This window comes from Synchiropus splendidus, chromosome 4 (genome assembly GCF_027744825.2).
Source record: "Synchiropus splendidus isolate RoL2022-P1 chromosome 4, RoL_Sspl_1.0, whole genome shotgun sequence".
NCBI lineage: Eukaryota > Metazoa > Chordata > Actinopteri > Syngnathiformes > Callionymidae > Synchiropus > Synchiropus splendidus.
Window position 1 is genome coordinate 27,988,524 of NC_071337.1, and position 25,877 is coordinate 28,014,400.

The 25,877-nt window shown below is 47.2% G+C and overlaps 2 protein-coding genes across 3 annotated transcripts in view; one reads left to right on the top strand and one right to left on the bottom strand.

Annotated features, from left to right (window-relative positions):
* The window catches only part of efna3a (ephrin-A3a), a 95,954-nt gene that overhangs the window by 17,896 nt on the left and 52,181 nt on the right, over nt 1-25,877 (bottom strand). Inside the window, exons 2-4 of the mRNA XM_053862176.1 lie at nt 19,375-19,676; nt 18,431-18,496; nt 16,178-16,255 (exon numbers count right to left, since the gene is read on the bottom strand). Coding sequence (XP_053718151.1) covers nt 16,178-16,255; nt 18,431-18,496; nt 19,375-19,676 — 446 coding nt within the window. The remainder of the gene's footprint in view (nt 1-16,177; nt 16,256-18,430; nt 18,497-19,374; nt 19,677-25,877) is intronic.
* Nucleotides 10,190-12,808, top strand: LOC128757114 (coagulation factor XIII B chain-like). 2 transcript variants are annotated; one of them, XM_053862174.1, is made up of 5 exons: nt 10,190-10,322; nt 11,642-11,830; nt 12,018-12,203; nt 12,283-12,465; nt 12,532-12,808. In XM_053862174.1, exons 1-5 carry the CDS (start codon nt 10,259-10,261, stop codon nt 12,714-12,716), a joined length of 807 nt encoding a protein of 268 aa, XP_053718149.1. In that variant the 5' UTR covers nt 10,190-10,258; the 3' UTR covers nt 12,717-12,808. The 2 variants fall into 2 exon arrangements, with proteins under 2 accessions (XP_053718149.1, XP_053718150.1); XM_053862175.1 differs by lacking the exon at nt 10,190-10,322 and adding an exon at nt 10,408-11,575.

Genomic DNA, 25,877 nt, shown 5'->3' on the forward strand with positions numbered 1-25,877 from the left:
GGCAGGAAATGCCCCAGAAGGCTTGAGTTTGCTGCTTACAGAAAAAGAAGTGATCTCATGAGCTCTCAAAGCCAAATGAGCACTTAACAAGGTGCTGGTCTCTGCACAAATCCAAAGCAGAAGTTAACCCGAATGAAGCTCGGCAATATTAGCATCTGCTGAAATGTACAGGTCTGCAGCGTCGTTGCAGCACGCTGTCGTCACTGCTGAATTCATCGTCTTGCCAAAGTGAAAACAGACTTTGTGTGAGTCCAAAAGATGTTGTCGCTCTTATGTGTCCCTGTTGCAGAGCAAAAGTGCAGCCTAGAGTGAGACCGCTACATGTTTCACTGAAAGACAAACCAAACCACATATGTGGCAGTATCTTTGTTGACTTCATTGATTTAAATCATCCATTAACAGACATTTGGAAACATACATGGACACACTCCAAGTGATAAGTCATTTCCTGACAGTGGGCAGTCACCAGCCCTCAATCATCGACCCGTCCAACTGTGCAACAACAGTTCTGCAGCTCAGAAACTCAGAAACCCAAAATGAGGCTGGCGGTGTGTGTGCTTCTTTGGGGGACCGTGGCTGTGTCTCAGGTCAGGGGAGATGGTAAGAGTCCACCCACACACACACACACACATTTGTAGCGCTATCTTTGTGAGGACATTTCATTGACTCTCATGCTCTCCCCGCCATCTCACCCTGAACCTAACCATCCCATCCAAATGGCTAACCTTAACCTTGACCTATTATTTTCTCGTTTTAATCTTCATCATTTAATCCACTAAACCTTGTGAAGCCTGGCAAAAATGTTTATCCAATCGACAGCTTAATGGAGCCCCACCCCCGCCTGTCAACGTATGTCTCTGTTTTTTGTTTCTGCCACTGGCGTTTCGTGACGTGCGATCTTTATGTCACATTCTCAGCGATTCGGTGTAGGATAGACCTGTCAGGGACCATAGGAACAGGCTTTGTGCCAGGCTTCACCAGCGCCTTTGCCATCGGTGAGTCGGTAACCATCACGTGTGAGGAGGACTTTTGGATCATAGACAAGCACACCACCTCAACTGTGTCCACCTGCCAGGATAATGGGAAATGGAGCATTACACCCAAGTGTCTTGGTAAGACTGGGACCTGTTCCTGCAAAGACAACGTCACAAAACAAATTGTTCTCTTTCACCAGAGGTCACTTGTCCAAATCACAGGCCCAGACACGTTTACTGGTGGTCCGTGTACTGGGGTCAGAGGTTAACTCTTGGTGCTCGAGTCAGGTACCAATGCGACAGTGGTTTTTATAAGACTGACGATGCCCCTGGACTGACGTGTACCCGAGACGGGTGGAACCCAGATCCACCCTGTGAAGGTGAGACGGAGCACAACTGAATGATGATGCCGCCACACTGTTTCTCTAATATGACTGATGGATATTGTTCTACAGAAAGGGCTTGTAATGTTGCTGAAGTCCAGAACGCAGATGCTGTAAATTACTGGATAAGGAAGGTCTACTTCTATGACCAAGCCACATTTAAGTGCAGGCACGATCATAGGCAGCAATTCACCCTGAGATGCACACGGCAGGGCTGGTTAGGTACACACCCCTGCCCGCCGGAGAACCCACGCCCATGTCCCAAACCCCATGTGAAGAACGGGACTGTGCAGACTGTGGGTGAAGTAGTGAATTTCACTTGCCACCAGGGGTTCAAGCTTCCCAGTGGCAGGTCCTGGGGTGTGGCTGAGTGTACCAGTGGTGTGTGGGTGGGACTGGAGCACTGCATTGGTGAGACCATCTTAGAGTCTACTGACAATATCCAGTGTTCATGACTCTGTTGTTCTGCTGCAGACCAGCGAGTTTGCGGCAATGTTCCGGAAGTTCCAAATGGTGATGTCAATGTGACGGCCGGAGTGATTGAGCACGAGGATGTCGCCCTGGTCACCTGTCGAGATGGAAGCCCAGGTGCGACCAGTCATCTCAGCTGCCTGAAAGGAACCTGGGATTCTAACGGGATCCCAATCCAAACGATTTGTGAGTCACATGACCCTCATCTGGCGGTCACTGTAGTGCCTGACTTGTTGTCACCCATGTGCCAGATAAGGCCGAGCTGTGCAGTCCCCACTTGTGCCAATATTACACATCAGGCCTTTACACGGTCACTTCTTTGTCATGTATGACGGATGGGCAATAGATGGATGAATGAATGTGGATTAATGACAAATCACGGATAGATGAAGGACGGATAGATGGATGATGCTTGTCTTGAAGCGTTCATCAGAGACTACAATGTCTCAAGAGTTTGAAAGCAACATTCATGCAACCTCATGTCATCGCAGGCTGGTGTGTGTGTTCAATGAGTGTGTGTATGAACCTAAGGGGGCTTTCACACTCCAGACATTTTCTCAGGTCAAAGTCTGCTTCGCACAGAAATCTGAAACTTGGTGAGTCTGAAACACTAGGTGAATTGTAGTGAATTCCAGAGTTTGGCTTTGTGCCCCATGGTGCTGAGACAGGTGGGCAGGACGTAGAGGTGAAGGGAGGCGGAGGACGTGAGAGAAAGAGAATGGGTGATACTGTTAAAAAGGTCAGACAGTTAGGGGGGCAAAGCAATGAATTGCCTTGAATGTGTACAAGAGAATTTGCAGAGGATTCTGAATCAGATCGGGAGCCAGATGATCTGTTGGAGGACAGGTGTGATGTGATCACAATCAGAGGGAAATTCTGTTCGTAACATTCTCTGTACACAACATACTATAACAACTATAAAATGAAAACAATATATAAAGTGCAAAAAGCTATAGAAAAAATCTTATAAACAATGTGCAAGAACACCACATCATCCGCAAACCACAGCGATCAGAATTTCGCTGGACACCACCAACTCATAAAACATCCTCAGCATTGTCCCGCGGATGTTGAAGGACCTGAGCCTCCTCAAGAAGTAGAGACGACTCCGTCCTTTTTGTAAAGGGCCTCAGTGTTCCGAGCCCAGTCCAGTTTATTGTCTATGTGGACCACAAGATATTCACCTCACCTCCCCCCTCTTTCTCTTGACATCATGGAGCAAGACGTGCGCACTCAGTTCAGGAGGCTGAACCTTCGGAAGGCGGCAGGTCCGGACAGAGTTTCCCCTGCCATCCTGAAGCATTGTGCTACTGAGCTGGCTCCAGTGTTCACGGACATCTTCAATGCTTCCTTGGTGTCCTGTCATGTTCCTGCCTGCCCCAAGAAGGCCAGGGTCACAGGACTGAATGACTACAGACCGGTGGCACTGACGTCTGTGGTCATGAAGTCCTTTGAGCACCTGGTTCTCTCTCACCTGAAATCTATCACTGCTTCTCACCTGGACTCATTGCAGTTTGCCTACAGAGCCAACAGATCTGTGGACGATGCAGTGAACCAGGCCCTTCACTTCATTCTGGAGCATCTGGACTGCCCAGGAACCTATGCCAGGATCCTGTTTGTGGACTTCAGCTCTGCCTTTAATACAATTCTTCCAGCTCTGCTTGAAGACAAGCTTGGCCAGCTGGACGTGCCTGACTCCCTCTGCAGATGGATTACAGACTTCCTGACCAGCCGGAGTCAGCGTGTGCGGCTGGGGACGACTGTCTCCGACACTCGAACCCTCAACATTGGGTCTCCTCAGGGCTGTGTTCTCTCTCCATGGCTCTTCTCTCTGTACACTAACTACTGCACCTCCAGCCACGAGTCCGTGAAGCTGATCAAGTTTGCGGATGACACCACCATCATCGGGCTCATCTCAGATGGAGATGAGTCGACTTACAGGAGGGAGGTGGAGCGGCTGGTGTCCTGGTGCAGCCACAACAACCTGGAGCTCAATGCCCAGAAGACAGTGGAGATGGTTATAGACTTCAGGAGAGTAACAGTTTCTCTGTCCCCTCTCATGTTGGCTGGTTTACCCATTCCTATTGTGGACTCCTTCTGCTTCCTGGGAACCACCATCACTGAGGACCTCAAATGGGAGCCAACCATCAGGTCCCTCATCAGGAAGGCCCAGCAAAGCATGTTCTTCCTGAGGCATCTACGAAAACTACGACTGCCGACGAAGTTGCTGGTGGAGTTCTACACGGCCATCATCCAGTCCATCCTCACCTCCTCTATCACCATCTGGTACAACAGTGCCACCTCCAGGGACAAGAGCAGACTACAGCGCATCGTACGTTCTGCTGAGAAGGTGATCGGTTGCAGCCTGCCACCTCTTCAGGACCTGTATGCCTCTAGGACCCAGAGACGTGCAGGTCGGATCAGAGCCGACCCTTCTCACCCTGGACATGGACTGTTTGTTCTTCTTCCCTCTGGCAGGAGGCTACACTCCAGACCAGAACCTCCAGTCACAGGAACAGCTTCTTTCCCTCGGCCGTCAGACTGTTAAATTCGTGAACAGCCTTGTTGTTATGTTATTCTATTTATTTTATTTTATTTGTTTTTTGTTGCACTTTATTCCAAGGCACTTTCCTAGTCAGTGGGCTCCTCACCCGGCCTTGCTGCTCTTAGGTCTGTAGCTGGTGATGGTGTCCATGCCACTCCAGACCTCGCGCTGTCCAACGGCTAAGAGTTTAAGGTCCGGGCCACATATATTCGTTTTTTAACCGTAATGTTACGAGGATTACACCACTTGTTGCTAATAAGACAGCAAGCCCACCTCCTTTCCGCTTGCCGCACGCGGTGAAGTCCCGTATGGTCTCGAACCCCGCCAGGGGGACGTTGTTGTCTGGAACATCTCGATGAAGCCATGTTTCCGCAAAGCACATGACACTGCACTCTGCATCCTCCAGTTGACTACTGGCTAGTGCCGTTAGCTCGTCCATCTTATTCCCCAGCGAACAGACATTTCCCATTGCCTATCGCCTCCTTGCAAGGAGCTTCCGTTGGCACCGCTTTCTCCGTCGGTTCGTGCCTCTTCTGCAGCCTCGGTGTGCTCTTTACCAGACTTTAGCTGGAATGTCCGGCGCCTCCAGCTCCAAGCTAGCCGGGATGATCGAGGTCAGCTGATCACTGGAGTATGCGATGGAGTTGCTGGGCCACGGAGATGCCGTTGAACGAAAAGCATAACCAAAACTCTCTCCAACCACATGATTAGGGAGGGCATGTGGCGTAGAAGTAAAGTCAAGAGGGAAAAAAAGTAAGAAACACAGGAGTGGGAGGAAAAGAGCTACTTAAACTAAAGTTGAGACAGAGCACTGTTACAGGCTGCTATGCACGTCGGCGCATGCGCACTACTAGAAGGGGGTCTGTGTTGATGATGCCGGCTGCAGAGTTTTAAACATGTTGAATCTTATGGAGGGATTTTTGGGGGCACCAAAGAGGAGTGATTTACAGTCATCGATGCAGGAGGTGACGAAAGCACACACCAGAATACCATTGAAGTGAGGGCTGAGGGAGGGGTAGATATTGCGTATGTATGGTGCACAGTGATGTTGGAAAAGGACCAAACTGTTCCCACAAGGTTGGGAGCATGGAATTGTCCAAAATGTTTTGGTATCCTGAAGCATTGAAAGTTCCTTGCACTGGAACTAATGGGCCAAGCCCAACTCCTGAAAAACACCACCACACCGTAATTCCTCCTCCACCAAATATCACACTTGGCACCATGCAGTCCTAAATGTCTTCTCCTGGCAGTCTCCAAACCCAGACTGGTCCATCAGATTGCCAGATGGAAAAGCGTGATTCATCACTCCAGAGAAGGCGTCCCCACTGCTCTATAGTCCAGTGGTGGCCTGCCTTGCATCGCTGTATCCAGCACTTTGCATTGCACTTGGTGACGTATGGCTTGGATGTAGCTGCTCAGCCATGGAAACCCATTCCATGAAGCGCTCGGCATACTGTACCTGGGCTAATCTGAAGGCCGCATGAAGTTTGGAGCTCTCTAGCAATTGACTGTGCAGAATGTCAGCAACCTCTTTGTACTATGGGCCTCAGCATCCGCTGACCCCTCTCTCTCAGTTCACGTGGCCGACCACATGGTGGCTGAGTTGCTGTCGTGGCATCCTATGACAGTTCCACGCTGGAATTCACTGAGCTCCTGAGAGCGGCCCATTCTTTCACAAATATTGGTCAAAAAAGTCTGCAGGCCTAGATCAAGTGATTAGGACACCTGATTCTGATCATTTGGCTGGGTGAGCAAATACTTTTGGTTATATAGTGTATACGTCAGGAATCTTCTATCTGTGTGTATCCCATTGTGACAAGATTGACCATCCCTCCCTGATTTTCTATTTTTTTTATACAACTCGACTACTGGCAACGCCTACTTGGCTTAAAAAAAGAAATGGTAGGACACTCAGTGCTGCCAACAGTATATGCAGCTCATGGAGGACATACTAGAAGATGGATATGAGGAAGAGGTTCCACAGAATAAGTTTTAGCATCACCAGGAAATGTCCAGTACATTCCCCATCGTGCAGTGTATCATGCTAAGAAGGACAAGTTGACAGTAGTCTTCGACAGCTTCTTCTTATGTGCCCCTAGGCAATAAGTTGCTTCAAGGTCCAGACCTGGCTAATTCTCTTGTCAGGGTTATTCTCAGGTTTGGGAAATATGAGAAACCACTGCCTTATTATGTTTCCTTTTTCCTGGTTCTCAATGGTAGCGCAGCCTGACCTGTAAACTCGATGGACACTGGGACCACCAGTTTCCCACCTGTGAAGGTAACATCAGGTGTGATCTCTGTGGAGCATGTAGAAGTCGTCTGGCATCTCTTGTTGTTCTATGTATCTCTACTGCATTTATCACACTATAGCATGTGTTCGGTGCATTGTGGGTGGATGCTAATCTGTGTGTTCCCACACTGTCAGGTACACAGAACTGTCTGAGTCCACCCATTCTGCTGGACGGCGATGTGAAGGGCTTGCTGAAGTCTGAATACAAACACCAGGAGCAGGTGGAGATGGCGTGCCAGTCGTACTACGTCATGGAGGGCGGCCCAATGAAGACATGTGTGAACGGCAAGTGGCAAGGAGACATGAAGTGTCTGAGTGAGTCACACACACACGTGCACACGCTTGCGCAGTTTCACTTTACTGCTGTTCTCCTCCGGACAGAACCGTGCACAGTGGACCGCGACATCATGAACCAACGTCATATCACCTTTCGCTACAGAAGAGACGACAAGTTGTACTTGGCACATGACGATGTGATCGAGTTTATGTGCACTCGAGGGCGAATGCACGGAGACTCGCGTCCACGCTGTTTGAATGGTCACATGGATCTTCCCACCTGCCAGTGATGACGTCATCACCCTGCAATACCAGTCAGGGACCTAATCCAGCTTTTGTTGTCTAACGTTTGTGTTTCTCACAATAAACGTCTAAACTCAAATGTTGTCTCTCAAGAACACACATGCTCATGGGCGCGTTCTTCCTCCCAGCTCGCCCCGCCTCTCGCTCTCCTGCGATCAGGCCGTGGTGTGTAAGTGTGTGTGTGTGTGTGACTTTGTCAGGATGTGCTGCTCGCTGGTTCTGGCCTGGTCTCTGGGACTGGTTCTGCTACCGCTCGCTCTGGTCTGCATGCTGGCCAACCTCCTGCTCCTCTACCCCATGGGTGAGGTGTCGTACGTCCAGCAGGACCGAGTGTCCATCTACATCTGGTACTGGGGGGGTCTAGGAGGAGGGGGGTTCTGTGTGTGTTTGTGTCTGTGTGTGCATCCTTGTATCGCTGTACTTGTGGGGAGCAATTCTTGGAAACACACCTCCTTGTGGGGATCTTTTTCTATTTGTGGGGGCCTTTTGCTTGTCCGCACAAGGATAGATCTCAATTTGAGGATGAAGTTTGGTTAAGCCTGGTTAAGGTTAGCCATTTGTTTGGGACGGTTAGGATTAAGGGGCCTTTCACACTGAGGGTTCGGTCTTGGGTGGCATTACTCCAATTCGCCCCCCGCTGTGCAGCCTCGCACCTCAGCACCTCTGGCGATGCCATTTTATTTCTTCTCAGCTGGCGGCGCTCTGTGCAAAATAGCTGGTTTGTGACCCACAATGAAGCCCATCTCAAGGAAGGCGTCATGAGCCACGCGACAACCGATTCACCACCATCGGCTTGACCTCCTTATTTCTCTGTCACTTCTCAGCTCTATGAGTCATTGTCACCTCAGATATGAACTGATGACGGACCTCTGCCACGGCTGCAACAGAATGTGGGGTTTCACAGCCAAAACTAAACATGAAAGCGTTATTTTTTGAGGAAGCAGCCATGACTTCGTGAAACTCCATAGGCCACTGAATGTGAGATTTGAGATCAAAAGAAAACAACACAAATGAGTCCCCTTAAAAACTCATTCATCATGCCTTTTAGCTATATTGACTATTACATTATTTTTTATGGTGCCTTTATTACTGAACTTCTCATGGAATGGCAAATCTTTCTTTGTCCACAAATCATTTGTTAAACATTTGTATACACTCTATTTGATTTATTGTTCTACCTTGCCTACTTTTCTACTGTCTCTGGTGTTTCATGTTTTTTTTCACGTGGCGTTCCAGTTTGCGTACCAGCCGAACCGCTCCACTGAGGACGCCATCTCCACTGCTCTCCACCTGAGCCTGGAGCACCTAGAGAAGAAGAACACTCTGGTTCGGATGCTGTTCCTGGACTTCAGCTCAGCTTTTAATACCATCATCCCACAGGACCTGGTACATAAAATGGAGCAACTAGGAGTGGAGACCTCCATGTGCAACTGGCTGCTGGACTTTCTCACCAACAGAACCCAGTCTGTCCAAGTAGGAAGTAACACGTCAAGTGTCATCTCCCAGAACATCGGCTCCCCTCAGGGATGTGTCCTCAGCCCACTGCTGTTCACACTGCTGACCCACGACTGTCGCCCCAAGTATAGCAGCAACCACATCCTGAAGTACGCGGACGACACAATGGTTGTGGGTCAAAACACAGCCATGCCCCTCTTTACATCAACGACAGGGCTGTGGAAGTGGTGAGTACAACCAAATACCTGGGTGTGCACGTCACAGACGATCTTAGCTGGTCACTCCACACCTCCTCCCTGGCAAAGAAGGCACAGCAGCGTCCGCACTTCCTGAGGCGGATGAGAAGAGCTTCACTGCCCCCTCCCCCATCCTGACCACCTTCTACAGAGGGACAATCGAGAGCCTGCTGACCAGCTGCATCTCCGTTTGGTCTGGGAGCTGCAATGCATCAGACTGGAAGTCTCTGCAGAGGGTGGTGAGGACAGCGGAGAAAATCACCGGGACCCCGCTCCCTGCCATCAAGGATATAGCAGATGTTCGCTGCTTATCCAGGGCACAAAGGATCATCACGGACTCTACTCATCCAAACTATGCACTGTTCTCCCTCCTGCCATCCAGCAGACGGTTCCGCAGCATCCGATGCAGAACCACCAGATTCAGGAACAGTTTTGTTCCTGGTGCTGTCAGGTTGCTGAACATTGGACAGTAGCTGCAATACTGTTTATTTGTTTAGTTGTACATCCTCTGGACTGGCACTTATCTGATATTATTTTATTATTATTTATCTATCTATTTATTTTTGGACATTTTGTTTTTGTTTTTGGAAACCGGAGGCCTCTGACCGAAATTTCGTTGCCATCATATAGTAATATGTCCTGTGCAATGACAATAAAGAAAGTCCAAGTCTAAGTCTAAGTCTTCACCACAAGGGGGCGTCCTACCAAAGACACCAACAGCACCATGAAGGATGTCTGGTGAGAGTGGTGGGCCTTCAAAATCCAAATGAACTGACCAAGGACTTGTGGGCAGGAAATGCCCCAGAAGGCTTGAGTTTGTTGCTTACAGAAAAAGAAGTGATCTCATGAGCTCTCAAAGCCAAATGAGCACTTGACAAGGTGCTGGTCTCTGCACAAATCCAAAGCAGAAGTTAACCCGAATGAAGCTCGGCAATATTAGCAGCCTGCTGAAATGTACAGGTCTGCAGCGTCGTTGCAGCACGCTGTCGTCACTGCTGAATTCATCGTCTTGCCAAAGTGAAAACAGACTTTGTGTGAGTCCAAAAGATGTTGTCGCTCTTATGTGTCCCTACTGCAGAGCAAAAGTGCAGCCTAGAGTGAGACCGCTGCATGTTTCACTGAAAGACAAACCAAACCACATATGTGGCAGTATCTTTGTTGACTTCATTGATTTAAATCATCCATTAACAGACATTTGGAAACATACATGGACACACTCCAAGTGATAAGTCATTTCCTGACAGTGGGCAGTCACCAGCCGTCAACCATCGACCCGTCCAACTGTGCAACAACAGTTCTGCAGCTCAGAAACTCAGAAACCCAAAATGAGGCTGGCGGTGTGTGTGCTTCTTTGGGGGACCGTGGCTGTGTCTCAGGTCAGGGGAGATGGTGAGAGTCCACCCACACACACACACACACATTTGTAGCGCTATCTTTGTGAGGACATTTCATTGACTCTCATGCTCTCCCCGCCCTCTCACCCTGAACCTAACCATCCCATCCAAATGGCTAACCTTAACCTTGACCTATTATTTTCTCGTTTTAATCTTCATCATTTAATCCACTAAACCTTGTGAAGCCTGGCAAAAATGTATATCTAAACCAATCGACAGCTCAATGGAGCCCCACCCCCGCCTGTCAACGTATGTCTCTGTTTTTAATTTGTGCAGCTGGCATGTCGTGATGTGCGATCGCCGTCTCACATTCTGTCACAGACTTATCAGGAACCACAGGAACAACCTTTTGTGCCAAATTTGACCCGCATCTGGCGGTCACTGTAGTGCCTGACTTGTTGTCACCCATGTGCCAGATAAGGCCGAGCTGTGCAGTCCCCACTTGTGCCAATATTACACATCAGGCCTTTACACTGTCACTTCTTTGTCATGTATTACGGATGGGCAATAGATGGATCAATGAATGTGGATTAATGACAAATCATGGATAGATGAAGGAAGGATAGATGGATGATGCTTGTCTTGAAGCGTTCATCAGAGACTACAATGTCTCAAGAGTTTGAAAGCAACATTCATGCAACCTCATGTCACCGCAGGCTTGTGGACTCGGGACTCAAGTGTCTCAAAGTCACACACTCTCAAACACAGTGACAAAATTCCTGCCCATTTATTTACGCAGGAAAGCACAAAGTGATGTCACATCACACATCCATGCTGAGGTGGGTGATCACCTTGGACCAACTCCAGTCTTTACGGGAACTTGCCACTGTCCTGGCAATCACAAAGGTTCCCATCATCTGTTGGGTAGAGAAAACCTGGACTGTCCCCAGTGTGTGTGTGTGTGTGTTCAATGACTGTGTGTATGAACCTAAGGGGGCTGTCACACTGCGGACATTGTCTCAGGTCAAAGTCTTAGCTGTGGACTGGAGTCAGCCTGTAGAGCTGGATTTTGCCCCAGATTTCTCAAGCAGGCGTGCAGTCCGTGTGTAAACAATAGACAGCTGAGGTCAAAATGTACTGAACAATGTTGAAACAATCCGCTGTCTAGTCGCCATTTGGGACGAACGCTGCTCGACAAAGGACAATACGACGCTGAGGTTTTCGGCCGCTCACACTAGTGTTTGACGGAGGGTGATTTCATTTGTAAACTGGATGGACACTGGGACCACCAGTTTCCCACCTGTGAAGGTAACATCAGGTGTGATCTCTGTGCTGGTCCTGCATCTCGTGTTGTTCTATGTATCTCTACCGCAGATGTATCTTGTGCTATTGAGAAGATGGATCCTCGTCTGCGGGTCTGTGTCCTCCCGACTGAACACGGCACCATTCATCATGGACAAAAACTGCGCTTTGATTGTGAGAACGGGTCCTATGTGGACGGAGCAGAGGAGATTAAGTGTTTACCATCTGGAAGGTGGAGCGAACCAATGCCTTCCTGCTCAGGTGAGTCCTCACCTAAAACACGTGCTGAGTCACCAGGAGTGTGCAGAAAACCTGCTGAGTCATCAGATGAACGGCCGAACTGCGTGGTGCAGATGATCTGAGATGGCTGTGTAGGACAAATGTTGCCTCATGAGACAGATAAGCTCAAGTTTCATTTTTCCTGCTGAGTCATTCCTTTTGTGCACAGAGCCATGTCAGCTAACAGGTGTTGCCGACAGCGTTCAGCTGGTGTCACACAACCTCGATGCGTATGTCAAAAGGGGTGAGAAGGTCCAGTTCCGCTGCCGTTTACGAAGTCACAACATCAGAGGGGCGAGCGAAGTGGTGTGTCAGCACAACGGCAAATGGAGCGCCTCCTTTCCCACCTGTGGAGGTCATTTACCACAGTGTAGCATGTATTTGGTGCATTGTTGGTGGGTGTTCACGTCTCCTTGTGCATTCATACATGGCAGCGGCTACAGAGAACTGTCGGAGTCCACCCACTCTGCTGGACGGCGATGTGAAGGGCTCGCTGAAGTCTGAATACGAACACCTGGACCGGGTGGAGATGGCGTGCCAGTCGTACTACGTCATGGAGGGCGGCCCAATGAAGACATGTGTGAGCGGCGAGTGGCAAGGAGACATGAAGTGTCTGAGTGAGTCACACACACACGTGCACACACTTGCCCAGTTTCACTTTACTGCTGTTCTCCTCCGGACAGAACCGTGCACAGTGGATCGCGGCATCATGAACCAACGTCATATCACCTTTCGCTACACAAGAGACGACAAGTTGTACTCGGCACATGACGATGTGATCGAGTTTATGTGCACTCGAGGGCGAATGCACGGAGACTCGCGTCAACGCTGTTTGAATGGTCACATGGATCTTCCCACCTGCCAGTGATGACGTCATCACCCTGCAATACCAGTCAGGGACCTAATTCTGCTTTTGTTGTCTAACATTTGTGTTTCTCACAATAAACGTCTAAACTCAAATGTTGTCTTTCAAGAACACACATGCTCATGGGCGCGTTCTTCCTCCCAGCTCGCCCCTCCTCTCGCTCTCCTGCGATCAGGCCGTGGTGTGTGTGTGTGTAAGTGTGTGTGTGTGACTTTGTCAGGATGTGCTGCTCGCTGGTTCTGGCCCGGTCTCTGGGACTGGTTCTGCTACCGCTCGCTCTGGTCTGCATGCTGGCCAACCTCCTGCTGCTCTACCCCATGGGCGAGGTGTCGTACATCCAGCAGGACCGAGTGTCCATCTACATCTGGTACTGGGGGGGGGGGTCTAGGAGAAGGGGGGTTTTGAGTGTGTTTGTGTCTGTGTGTGCATCCTTGTATCGCTGTACTTGTGGGGAGCAATTCTTGGAAACACACCTCCTTGTGGGGATCCTTTTCTATTTGTGGGGGCCTTTTGCTTGAAAACTTCCTGTCCTGGTTAAGGTTAGCCATTCGTTTGGGACGGTTAGGATTAAGGTGCTTTTCACACTGTGGGTTCTGTCTTGGGTGGATTTCAGTCCAATTCCGTCCCCCCTCGCTATGCAGCCTCGCACCTCTGCACCTCAGCTGGCGGTGCTCTGCGCAAAATAGCTGGCTTGTGACCCACGATGAAGCCCGTCTCAAGGAAGTCGTCATGAGCCACGCGACAACCGATTCACCACCATCGGCTTGACCTCCTTATTTCCAACATTATTCTAACATTATGAGTCGACAAGATTTTAATTTAAGTACAGATCCAGACGTCAGAAATGATCAATGAATAGTCTGGTGATCTTCAGTAAGTTGGAAAAAATCAAGCTACGTCTTTCCTCTTCGCAGTCCTCCTCATGCAGACAGCTGCGCTGCAGCCACATGGCAGTAGTGAAAACAGTTACTGTAGAGCGCGGCATTATTCATTTAAGCAAATCTGCCTGTGATAAATAACAGGTGTTTATCAGCCTAATAAAGGCGAAAACACATGCGTTATCAAACATCCGCACACATCCCGGACCGCAATGTGTGCATTCCCGAGCGCAATTTTCCTGCGGCTCCCAGCTGCACACCTCAGTGTTCTGGGAGTTTGAGAAGTTGTTTTTGAACCATGTTGTGTGCCCAGACAGCGATCAGACCCTTTACTGCCCGGTATCTATCATGTTTGTGTGGAGTCGCGCTGCACACGTAGTTTCCGGCATCTAGCGCCGAGTCGCCTGAGGCAAGAAGCTCACCACCCGCTGAGAGCTTCCCGAGACAAAGTGCAAGTTTGCAGCGGGGATTGAGTCCGCGGCCAAAACCCGACTCGCTTGTGTTCACATCTCAGACTTCTCAGCCAAAAGAGCTTTGTCTCAAGACAGAAGCCGATGCGTGAAATGACCGTAAGGTGAGAGGCTGGGGAAAGCATTATGGCAATGACAATCCTCATAATGTCCCCACACTCACTCACACACACAAACATAAATACACACACAACTCCAAACCCACACACAAATCTTTCATGACACACAGCCACACACACACTCAGTGGTGACCAAGAATGAAGGAAATTGTTGAGAATTGATTCTTTGTGTCACATGGTACCTGAAACAGGTTCCTGCAAAACTCTAGCATGGACAGATGGGACGATCATGACAGCTGCTGACTGATGCAGCAATATAAATTTAAACATAAAGAGAATGAATCCACACACGTGTCGTCAAACATGATGCAGAGCGGAGTGTCATTTATAGAGATCAGCGGTTATGGTTACAGATAAGGGTTTTATGTCTTGAGCTGCAGAAACGACATTGTAAACTAACCAGTGAACACAGCGTTACATTTGCAGGTTGAGTTGAGTGTGACGCAAGAGTGAAGCAACAAATGCTGTGTGTGGGACGACAGCGAGTCAGAGCCGATGGGTGAAGAGGAAGTGATCTGCTGTGGGCCGGTCTGGTCCGGAGGCTGAGTCAGCCATGTGGGCGTTCACTGGGCTGCAGGTCCGTCAGAGGGTCAGGTAATTTTGAGCAACGGCGCTCCGGACTGCTACAGACCACCAAATGTATCCAGTGCAAGGCATCGCAGTGCCGGAGGCCATGTTTGTTGCTGATTTCTTGCCAGGGTGTATTTCCATATTAAAATGTGAACAAGTCTGATCTGCTGCGCTTTCCAGGTCTCTTCCTCTGCAGTCCTTCATCCCTCCATCAATCTCTTCCGTTCCTCCTTCTTCTTTTACTTCTGCCTCTTGCGTTTCTTCGCTCCCATCATCTTCACACTGCAGCCAAGTCACACTCTCTTCGTCCTCCTCTCAGGCTGGCCACGGCTCAGCAGAGAACAAATGAACTTCAGTATTTTTCCTGGCTGTCGTTGTTCCAGATGAGATGGAGCGGGGGGGGGATACTAGGATTTATACACCCACTCAGCTGCACCTCTGACATGAGAGCGCTTCTCTCCCACCACCGACCTCACTTCACTGACACTCATTCATCTTGGTCAAGATCACCCTCTTCTTCAAAATCACATCATTTGAGGGAGGACTTCAGAACCCACACAGCCTCATCCGGGCGCTTAGCAGGAAACACAAAAGGCCTGTGAATCCACCGCAACGCCTTTTAAGCTCTTGAAGCACAGTTCAGATAATATGGTTTAAATCCAGACTGTATCAAAAAGAGCGATCTTAAGAACGACTGCCGATCGCCACTGACCACTACAGACCTCATCTCTGTGCCCTGGAAGTGACATGCATGTGTTCGTTTTTTTGGATGTCACATACATGACTTTGTTTATTTTTTTCATCCCGAGATAACTTTTTATCTCGAGATAACTGTTATATCGTGATAATTACTATCTCAAGATACTAACTGCGTAACTGCCTCTCTGGCAAAGCATTTTGTAGACATCCACCTGTAACCACTATGTCTCCCATGGCTTTGTAACTGTTCGTCAACATTGTCATTCACTATCTGCAAGTCAGAATATTGCCGACGGCAAAGTCTCTGCGCTTTTAACACTCTGATCAAGTGCTTTCTACTCAAAATAATACCACATGTGGCTAAGCGATACGTATTGGAATTGACATGCATGACTTTATTTATTTTTTTTATCCCAAGATAACCATTATCTCATGATAAATTGTATCTCGAGATCATTGTTATCTCGGAATAAAAAAAAAAAAAACTAAAGTCATGCATGTCACATCCAAAAAAATAAACACATGCATGTCACTTCCAGGGCTCCGTAAAGAACACCTCAACCTCCAGAATAAATAAAAATAACGCTGTGCTCATCAACCACCACTGGTTTGTGTATTTCCCGTTTCCAACCGCAGAATAAAAACTCAGCGGTCCGATTGGTCACATTCCTCACCGATGCCGCACAATATTTGGCCACAGAGAGGTCAGCGTTTCCAGCAGCACTCACCAAGGTTGTGTATTTTGATGCTCGGCCTGACCGTGTCTTCGGGCGGAGTCTGACTGGAGTCCTCATACGACTGGGAGACTGGGAATTCCACCACATGGAGAGAATAAAGAGGGAGGAAGAAGAGGAAGGGAAGTAGTAATTTACCAGGTCATCGTTTCCATTTCAGGCATTTCATTACATGTAATTCAACAATATCAGCTCAAGCCAAAAAGCTTTCAACACTTTCAACTTAAGGCGTTACTTCCACTTGCATTGTATTTAGGGCAGAGCATGTTCGATTCAGCACTGAAAAGTATTAAGAGAAGTGAGAGATTATAAAAACTAAATAAATAAAAGATGGCTTTGGAAAGGTTGGCTGAATAAAATGTTATTCCATTACGCGCATCGATGTTTTCATACATATATTTTGGCACTCTAGACTTATCAAACCAAATACGTTGAGCGGGCTTTAGCCAAGCCCCGGCTAATGCCTTACCAAAACTGAAACCACAGACGGAATTCATTTAAACTGTACAGTAAGTCTGGAATGCTTTTACAGTTAGTTCGATCTGGAGGAACTCAGAGGGACAGCATGATGGCGATAGATGGATCACAGTTTTAGACATGAATGAGAACAAGACTTGTGTGTGCCATCGGTCAGGATGGGCTGGGCATGCATGCAGGACCAAAGGTCGAGAGTCAAGCAGAAATCAACAGGCTCTTTTGATAGCAAGCTGTTAAAGTGACCCCGCTGAGGAAAGGTTGAGCATCGTAAACTGAGTCGGCCAATCGCAGACGGGCACATGGAGCTGAGAGGAAGGGGCATGTGCAAGAGTGGGAGACACATGAATAGATTAGCCGTGACACAGGGATGTGGGGCATTAAGGTGATGTGTACACAGGCGCAGACACTGGCCGGAGTGTGCGATGTATTAGTGCTGACAAGGTTAGAGGTTCTCCGCACCGGGCTGCCTGATCAAAGGCCTGCGGGGAGCACAGGGTAAAAATAACACACACAAGAGGGAGGGATCAGAGGGAGCGCAGGACGTGGACCAGAGAGGAGGGTGACAGACTCGGAAGATGAACGAGTCCTCCCCATGAATACCTTCTTCATCTCTTTGTGACGACGGCGTGTCACGATAACGGCAGCTGAGTCGTAGCTGTTAGTGGGAACAGCAACGTTTTTCACTCCATCCAGTTAACCCGACTTCAGTGTGCAGCTAATTTACAAAACCAAATCCACTTCCATTCGATAAAGTAACCGCTAATGATACAAGTGTAATTATTTTCATCAGTTCTCATGCTCACATCAGTGGGCAGCACAGCAAGAAGGCTGCAACTAATGGTTGTTTTAAAAATCGAATCCATTTCAGTTAAAACATAAAAACATCATAAACAAACAAGCACAGCAAGTTGGTCCTTGTAATGTTTGAGCTGTTAAAAGTTGTACTTGTACCAAATGGACCAACAGGAAGAACACATTCATGTAGGTTTCACAACTTCCACATATATACTGTGCAGCTTGCTTTTTTAAAATTAATTGTATAGAAAGACGTATATTTTGTTGTAAGGGATGTGACCCCACAGATCAATGAAAAAATAATAAAGCGACAGAGAGAGAAATACAAATCAGACAGGGTTGTTTTCTAGGTTCTCCTCACGCTCTCAGTGGGAGGCCATCAGGCTGCTCGGCCCTCACCGTACTAGTTGAAAACACTTCAATTGGCAGAAAAACTGATGTATAACAGTGCAGGGGAGAAAGTTTGTTATAGTTCATATGTAGAATCACTCAAATTTAGATTTACTTATGCCATTTTAGAGTTCTTACCACGTTATAATGTTGAAAATTCAATAGCGTGTTTTCTTCCATTTAAACTCTAATTGAACAGTAAAAAACTCACAGCAACGTTGAATAATTAACCTGTATGTACATACATACTTGCTGTAAAATGTGCGTTTAACCTTCCTCTAGTCTGCACAGGCATGAGTCTAACAAGCCAGGACATCACTGTATGCAATAGCTGGGGAGAGATTGCTCATTTGAAACTGCATTTCTGTTTTTTTATTTGTGGTTGTGCGCATCATCTTTCAGGTGCCTGATCAACTTTGTACACCCATAACGAAAGTAGTGAAGCAGCGGATTGCGTGTGTGAGCCGAACCGAGTCTACAGTGTTGTTGGATCTGTTTTCTCTGGTTTGGAAGGCAGAGGCTGAAGTGAGATCACAGGGAGGGCAGACATGTCAGACGTGTGTAAGGCAGAGTTGTGAGTCTCACCGGTGGAGCAGCAGACGAAGACCTTCATCCTCAGGCAGCTGTGGCCGTGGTGGTGAGTGGGCGTGGCTGTGAAGACACACACACACACACACACACACACACACACACGTTGGACGTCTGCCCTCTGCAGGTCAGCGGCAGAGCCGCGTCCTCAGCTGAACTGGCTGAATATATATTACTCACACCCACACAGCATCGACATATGCGCAAATTCGCTCCATTGTTAAAGTTCACTGTGCCCTGACATGAACCTGGTGGGCCCTGGCTGTGCCATGGCTTGTCAGATCATATGTACATGTGATCATATGATGATTTCGCAACATGCCCACGCCTACTAAAAAAAAAAAAAGCAGGTCTGAGAAACTATGCTATACAATACTAGATTAAATACTTGAAACAACGGCTTTAAATGAATGTATTGCATTTTTAATCATAGCCTTTTTTTCTAAAGATGCACACACACACACATATATATATAAGTGGTGGGACTATAACGAGTTAATTACGATTAATTACAATATTATTATGATTAATTAATTACAACAAAATAATATAACTTAATTTTATTTAATATTATAAAATCCAAATATTTTCAAGACATTAAAAGACCTTTAGTTTAAATAAGGTGATATAAAAACTTGAATGTAGCCACCATCGTGGTTTATTGTTCTATTGTCAAACTGATGCAAAATAAACAATATTTAGTTGTTTAAATATATGTAGGGGTCCATCATTTGATTCACTAATATACCAAATTCATTCAAATTGAAATATGTGGCTTGAGATTAATTAATCCAAAATTCGAAAGAAATTCAAAGATTTGGCATGATGGAAATGGGAAAAATGAAATATTTGGTGGGTAGCTAGCTTTTGCCTCCATTCAGTCACATTCACTTCTGCCCAGAGAGAGTCTTGAGCTAACAGCCACCCAGCGCTCCACTCACAGATGTAGTAGTACTCCTGGCCCACATTGAACTCGTAGCCCAGCGAGAAGGCGCTGTAGCGTTGAAACTTTTCAGAGAACTTGATGGGGGCATGTGGGGCATGTGGTCGGTTGCACTCCCAACGCTTGGAGCCCATCTGGGGGTCACAGGTGCGGTAACCTCGATAGCTGACCATGTAGAGGATGTACTGCTCGGCGATGGTGCTCCCCAGTGTCCCCCGCAGGCTGGTGTTGTAGTGTGGGCAGTAGATGTCCAGATAGTCATTGACGCTGACCCGCACAGTGTAGCCTTCTCTCCTGAGCCTGCAGTGGACGAGACACAGCATGAGTGCCAACAGCTGAGACCATCATAACCCTCTAAAAAGTTCCATGAAACTAGCTGTTCCAACTCATTGAGCAGTGAACACCATGTAGTGGGATCTGAAAATGAGGCTTTGTGAAGCGTCACCACTGTTAGTTTGAAAAAACGACTGCAATGTTTTTTTTTTTTTAAGTGAGCATTTTTCTAGTATGCAAAAAAAGGCGGTGGACAAACATGGATAAACTTTACGTTTCCCCACTATCACACTTCAAACATCTACCCTGTCAGTGGTGGCGCTGCAGCGGCACACATCACAGCGCAACACATAAAGCGGCTGACTCCGTACCTTCACAAGCGAGTTGATGTAAATGAATTACTGTTGATCACATCGACATTGAATTGCTCGATGCTTTGGTTTACTTTGGTTAAATATTGTCATTGCAATATTGCACAGTGGTTGTTTATTAAAACACGAATGCATTTACACATTTCTATGTCGATTTTAATGTGTCAAGGTTGAAGCTATATTTTCGCAATTTGCACAACAGCCGTGCCTCCTCTTCAAGTTGAGTATTGTGGAACAAGCTCCTAGTCACTAAAGATAATAGTAACTCTCCTGTTAGACTTAAGCCAAAGCTTCATGCGCGTCTTCATGCTTTCTATTGACTGTAGTTCTCGACTGCTGATTGCAGCTGCAGTGGCTACTTGTAACCGGTTGGTGGCGGTGTTGTGCCGCTTTCAACGCCACTCCCGCTTCAACGTGCATTAAAAAGAGCCGTATTCGTATTCACACGCAAAATCCAAAGGGAACATTTAGACTTTCATTATAGAAAGCTTTATTAAAACGCAGACTGCTGTGCTGAATGAAGAGGCCTTCTCTTAACAACCACTATATCCGTTGCCGTGATACTTCCAATGTTGCTCTTGGTAGCACGTTTAGAAATAAACCTTTTTATTCACTCCTAAATAAATCTACTCGTTCAACAATCACACGTGAAAAGTTCCCAGCCTCTCCTCCAAATGGCTGAACTTAACCAGGTCTCTGAACCAAGCTTAAACCCATTTATGACAACCTCGATGTTTTGACATTTAACCCTAAAAAAACAAGGTTAAAGAATGGCGGATAGGCCTAAATCTCCTCCTTTGTGGGGTCCGCTTGTCCCCGGCTCACCCTAAACCTAACCATCTAAAGCAAATGGCTAAAAATAACCAGGACTTCGAACCAAAGTTACACCTCTTTATCATGCTGTCTTTGTCAGCCTAAAATTGAGCGTTAACCTTGTGGGGTCCAGCAAAAGGGCCCGACAAAGACACAAGTGAGGGGACCAAAATTGGTCCTCACTCAGATATGCGTGAACACACACACCTTTTTCACTGCAGAGCACACTCATCCGCTGACGTCACAGTCAGAGGTACGAGGAGGTGAGCGCACAGCAATGTGTGTTGAAGCAAAAATCTCAGTGACATTGACAGGTATTCATGTATTTCAGCGCCACCAGTTTTTGTTGAAAGCTGATGAAGCTTCTTCAACTTCTTTATCGTTCGCTTGTATGATCACACGCATGCTGACTCAGATACATATCTCTTCTCTGTTTGTGTCAGGGACTCTATCTTATCTCAGCTTGCTGCTCGGATGTTAGATGACAGACTTTTGTGAGACAGCTACGCTCCGAGGGACTAGATTTGGGCAGGTGGGGAGGGGGGTGAGAGAGCTGAGATAGATAAAGGACAATAGAGAGACAGAGCTATGATGAAAGTGGAATTAAAAGAGGTGTTCAACATTTGTCGAGGAGAATCCTGGATGTCAGAGAGTGATGTGCTGATGTGGAGACACGGAAGAAGAAACAATGAGCCTGGTGGTTAGGCTATATCTGCTGCAGGCGTGACGATAGATCCAGAGTCTCTTATTTCACGAGTGATATATCATTGGTTTCTTTGTCGATTAAAAAGGTGATTAAGTCAGTTAAACTCACATAAAACCAGAGAAGGAAGAGGGTGTTTTCGTCAACCACGTAGTGCTATTAAACATTGATGTTATTCGAAGAGGATGGATCTAAAACCCTTATTTTACGATGTAATAAATTGTTGATGGATGGCACTTAACATTTAATCCTCCAGCTACTTCAGCCATCCAGGGCGACAGCTGGTGCTCAAGCCTGGCTGCTGGTCATCTCCACCAGTTTCTACACGGTCACTCACGGTTAACACGGGCACTTTGGAGACCAGTACTTGCTCATTTGTTTTGTTTTTTGTCTCGAAGTGATTCATTGACCTCAGAGATTAGAATTAAGAGCCTTTCTTGAATGCTCGTTTTTATTAGCGCTTTCGATAATTAACTGGACTGTTGTGCCGAAAGGAATCATTAAGCTCTGTTTTTGTCGTATTGTGCGCAAAAACATGGTCAATTTTAATAGCGCTGAACACTTTCCCAGCTTGGAACCGGTCCATGCCGAAGGCTAGCTGTAGCTAGGTCAGGTGCTGTTGTTCTTACAGTCACTTTTGCACCACGTTTCTACTAAAATAAGTGACTCATTTTCAGATGGTTATTCAGAGGTTCGTAGGAAACCCTGGATACATTGATCGTTGTCAAAAAAATATCGATGCTCAAATGCCATATGCGGATACACTAGTAATTTGCCAGGGATATACTCTACAGGTAGGGCAGCCATCAGAGATTCAGGGATTCATGACAAATTCTGACATCTTAGCAAAGCTTCATTATTATTTACATTGTGACTGGTCAGGAGGAAACCTTCAGCCCCCCTCTGCTGACAAATGCCATGCCAGCTGTAGCTTGTTCCTACACTGTTAAACTCCATATAACTGCGCACACGTAAGTTAAAATCTCTCGCAGCCAAAGCCCCAAAGTGGGGAAAAGGAGATGAAAGTTAAAGATCAGTACAGAATAAGTCATTTCCTTTAAGCAGTGAAAATGCCAATGGAAATTCATGCCAGCGAAAGGTGATCTCCTACTCCTACTGTAGTGGGTAGGTCAAGTTGCGTTGTCATGTTTCATTCACCTATTTACACGAATGTGTTCCCGGTGAGCTGCAGTTGAAGGCGCTGTTGACCAAGGAAGAGGGTTGTGTTACCAGTCCAACACAGGGCTCACACATCCTCAGACTACTTAGTGTCCTCAAGCAGCCGCCGCATGTTTTCAGACTGTGGGAGGAAACTAGAGGGCCCAGGGCAAAGCCACCATGCTGACAACTTTTCTCCTCACTTGGTGACTAATTTAGACAAATGAAAAGCCTTCTTCAGTTCACGACAGCGTTGGGACAAACTGACCCCCTTAACTAGGATTTAATGAGCCTCTATCACGGCCAGCTCCGAAAAGCAAGGTTCAACGATCGACAAATCACAGTAACAATGTTATCCTGATGCTAACAATGCTGTGGCTGAGCAGTTTCTCCTCTGTAATGCCATCTCGCAGGGCTCGGATAACCCATAGCTGGGTGACACTCCGCGAAAGAGAGGGAGGAGGAGGTGCGATAATAGTATGATAATAATGTTACTGGAATATAACTGCTAGCGAGGGTTCGGGTGAAAGCGGAGCCAGACGAGTCCGCTGGCCGGCGGCTCTCCCCCCTAGGTGCGCAGCTTATATAAGAGCCCACTAAGTGACACAAGACGGAAAGGTTGCGGGGCAAGAAGGAATGGAAAATGGGAGCCTTCTCCCGGTAACAGAGGGGAGAGGGTGAGATGAGATTTAATAACTCAGTGGGGGACAGAGGAGGGTGAGGGAAATGTGTTGAGTGATGACAACAAAAGGAGGAGCACAAATGGAGACTCGGACCGAGAGTTCCCCGGGGACCCACATGTATGTGGTAAAAGTGTATAAAGAAAGAATGATGGTTCTCATTGTCTTGTTGTCTCTGCACTCTTCCGGCACGTTCCCTCACTGCGCTCTCTTTTTGCTGTGTTTGGTTTCTGCGGTGCCTTTGCTGTCTTGTCATCGTTTTTGTCGGAGAGTGCAGCTAGTTAGTGGGGGACACGGAAACTGGGGGGCACTGCCAGGGGGAGGCAAAAGTCGAGGGAGGGAGAGAGATAGGAAGAGGAGGAGTTAAGTGAGAGAGAGAGACAAAGATAGCAGCACTGCAGCTAAAAAGAGTCTTTGGAGGGAATCGCAATATCAATAAATAACAATAGGATGGCAGCACTGAAGTAAAAGATGCAGTGGGAAGACAGCAGCGAGAACAGAATCTATGAACACAGCGAGCCTCTAAACCCAAGTGAGAAAGGGATTTTAAGCTGATATCATAAGGCTGGAAGAATGGAAGTCTAAATGAACAAGTTCATTTCAGCCAATGTAGATGGGCCATTGGCAACAGCAGTGAGAGAACTGTCAGGCAGTAGCTGTGCTGTGTCACCACTGCGATTTGGAATAATATTTAAAGTTCAATGTCTCATACACAAGCCTCTGATCTCCTCCTTCATCCTGAACACATACATACAGATCGGCCCACCTTTGTACGGAACAATATAAACAACATGTTCTCAACTGCAGGCGGGGACCCTGCATGAGTTGATTGCTGAAAGAATGGGCCGCTTGATCTCACAAAACCAACTCTGACTCAGGCGGCTTTCACACCACAGATTCTCTCGAGACTAAGTCCAAGATGTAAACACGAACAAACCGGGCTTGGGCCGCGTACTTGAACCCACCACTAGCACTGCACTTCTGACATAAGCAGCGCAACACCATGCCAGACATGATATCAAGTCCTGACCTCCAATTTATTGAAAGACAAATTTACTTCAATGAATGACCTCGGATTGTAACTGCTTTCACTCGCTCATGCAACTGTCCACCTCTCTACATGTCAGCTCTCAGTATCTCCAAAGTCATTTCCTGTATTAAAAATACATTTAAAAATACAATTGTGAACGATAGTCCTTCAGACTCACCGTGCTGCGCTGTCGTGTACATGTGACGTTATAAAGCAGCGAAATGTCTCAAAACAGAATTGCATCTTCCTTGCGATTACAATAGCCTTGACTGTGCAAATTCACTTGAATTGGTAAAAATAGCAATAGGAACATTGGTAGAGAAATAACATGATAGACATTTTTCTATTGTGCGTTTGATATATATGGCGTTACATTAACCACCACTAGTATGTGCAGACAGAGGTCAGCATCAGGGCGATCGCACTAGGAGCTTGACATCTCAGACGATGAGGAACGTGACCAAATATCAGACCAAAAGTATGATGGAATAACCCTGAGAAACACTTCACCTACCTGCTCCGAAACATGGTGGATGAACCACAAGACTAGATTTGTCACCAAAGTCATGTGAAAGTTTATTTATTTCGTGGATTCAAATGTTTAATGTTTCATGAAGTTTTCTGATTACTTCTGGCTAGCTCTGAACAGACATGGCATGGCAGCAGCGATGGAGACAAAACCTTCTGATGCAACTGCAGAACACCAATTACGACACACTATATCCGCGGTACACAGCTACAGCCACGACTACTGAGGCATACCAGACGATGTATTCACGAAGGAAATGGCAAAACACACCGACAGTATAGACGAAAGCTTTTTTCATTTGCAAGCAGATGAGTGTAGCAAGACCGTTTTTTTCAATAAAAGGTGTGTTCAAGTAACTACTGCTGCTTCACCACCAGTGGTGAGAGCAGTGCCCCTCACCCATCATAGACAAGCCAGCACTAATATATCACAGCTCATGGCCTCATCTATAGCTGGGATTAAAGCTGCGCTTGAAGTCGATCTGTTTTTGTTTACTGATGCTCTGGGCCTTGGAAGTCAGCACATTGTCACTGACGACCTTAAAACCGAACCTCTGGGGTAATCAACGGCAACTTCATCAGGAGGACAAACTCCAAAAGTGCAATAGTTAGTACAACCATCAGGACACCTTTGGCCCGCTCCCCCCGGCTGAGGCCCGCCGGACTCTGCTGGTTTTCTCTCCAGCTCAGCAGCAGAACTCATTACTCATGCACAGTCTCATGGATGTGTGCGGCCGCGCGCACGCTGATGAAAAACCTCCTCCGAGACGTCGCTGATTGAGTTAACACCGCAATTAACGGGAGGGTTTACAATGTTTCGATCCAAAACAGGAGGACGGAGGGGAAGTGCTGAGCCAGTTTGTGGGAGAAGCTGCAGATCTGTTGATTATAAGACCATCAAGGCGATAGTGCCGCAGAAAATGAGGATTATTACGCGCAAATATT

Coding starts and splice junctions, on each gene's coding strand:
- LOC128757114 (XM_053862174.1), top strand. CDS start 10,259: ATGAGGCTGGCGGTGTGTGTGCTTCTTTGGGGGACCGTGGCTGTGTCT. Junction 10,323..11,641: donor GTCTCAGGTCAGGGGAGATG/GTGAGAGTCCAC, acceptor TCTCTACCGCAG/ATGTATCTTGTGCTATTGAG. Junction 12,466..12,531: donor AGGAGACATGAAGTGTCTGA/GTGAGTCACACA, acceptor TCCTCCGGACAG/AACCGTGCACAGTGGATCGC.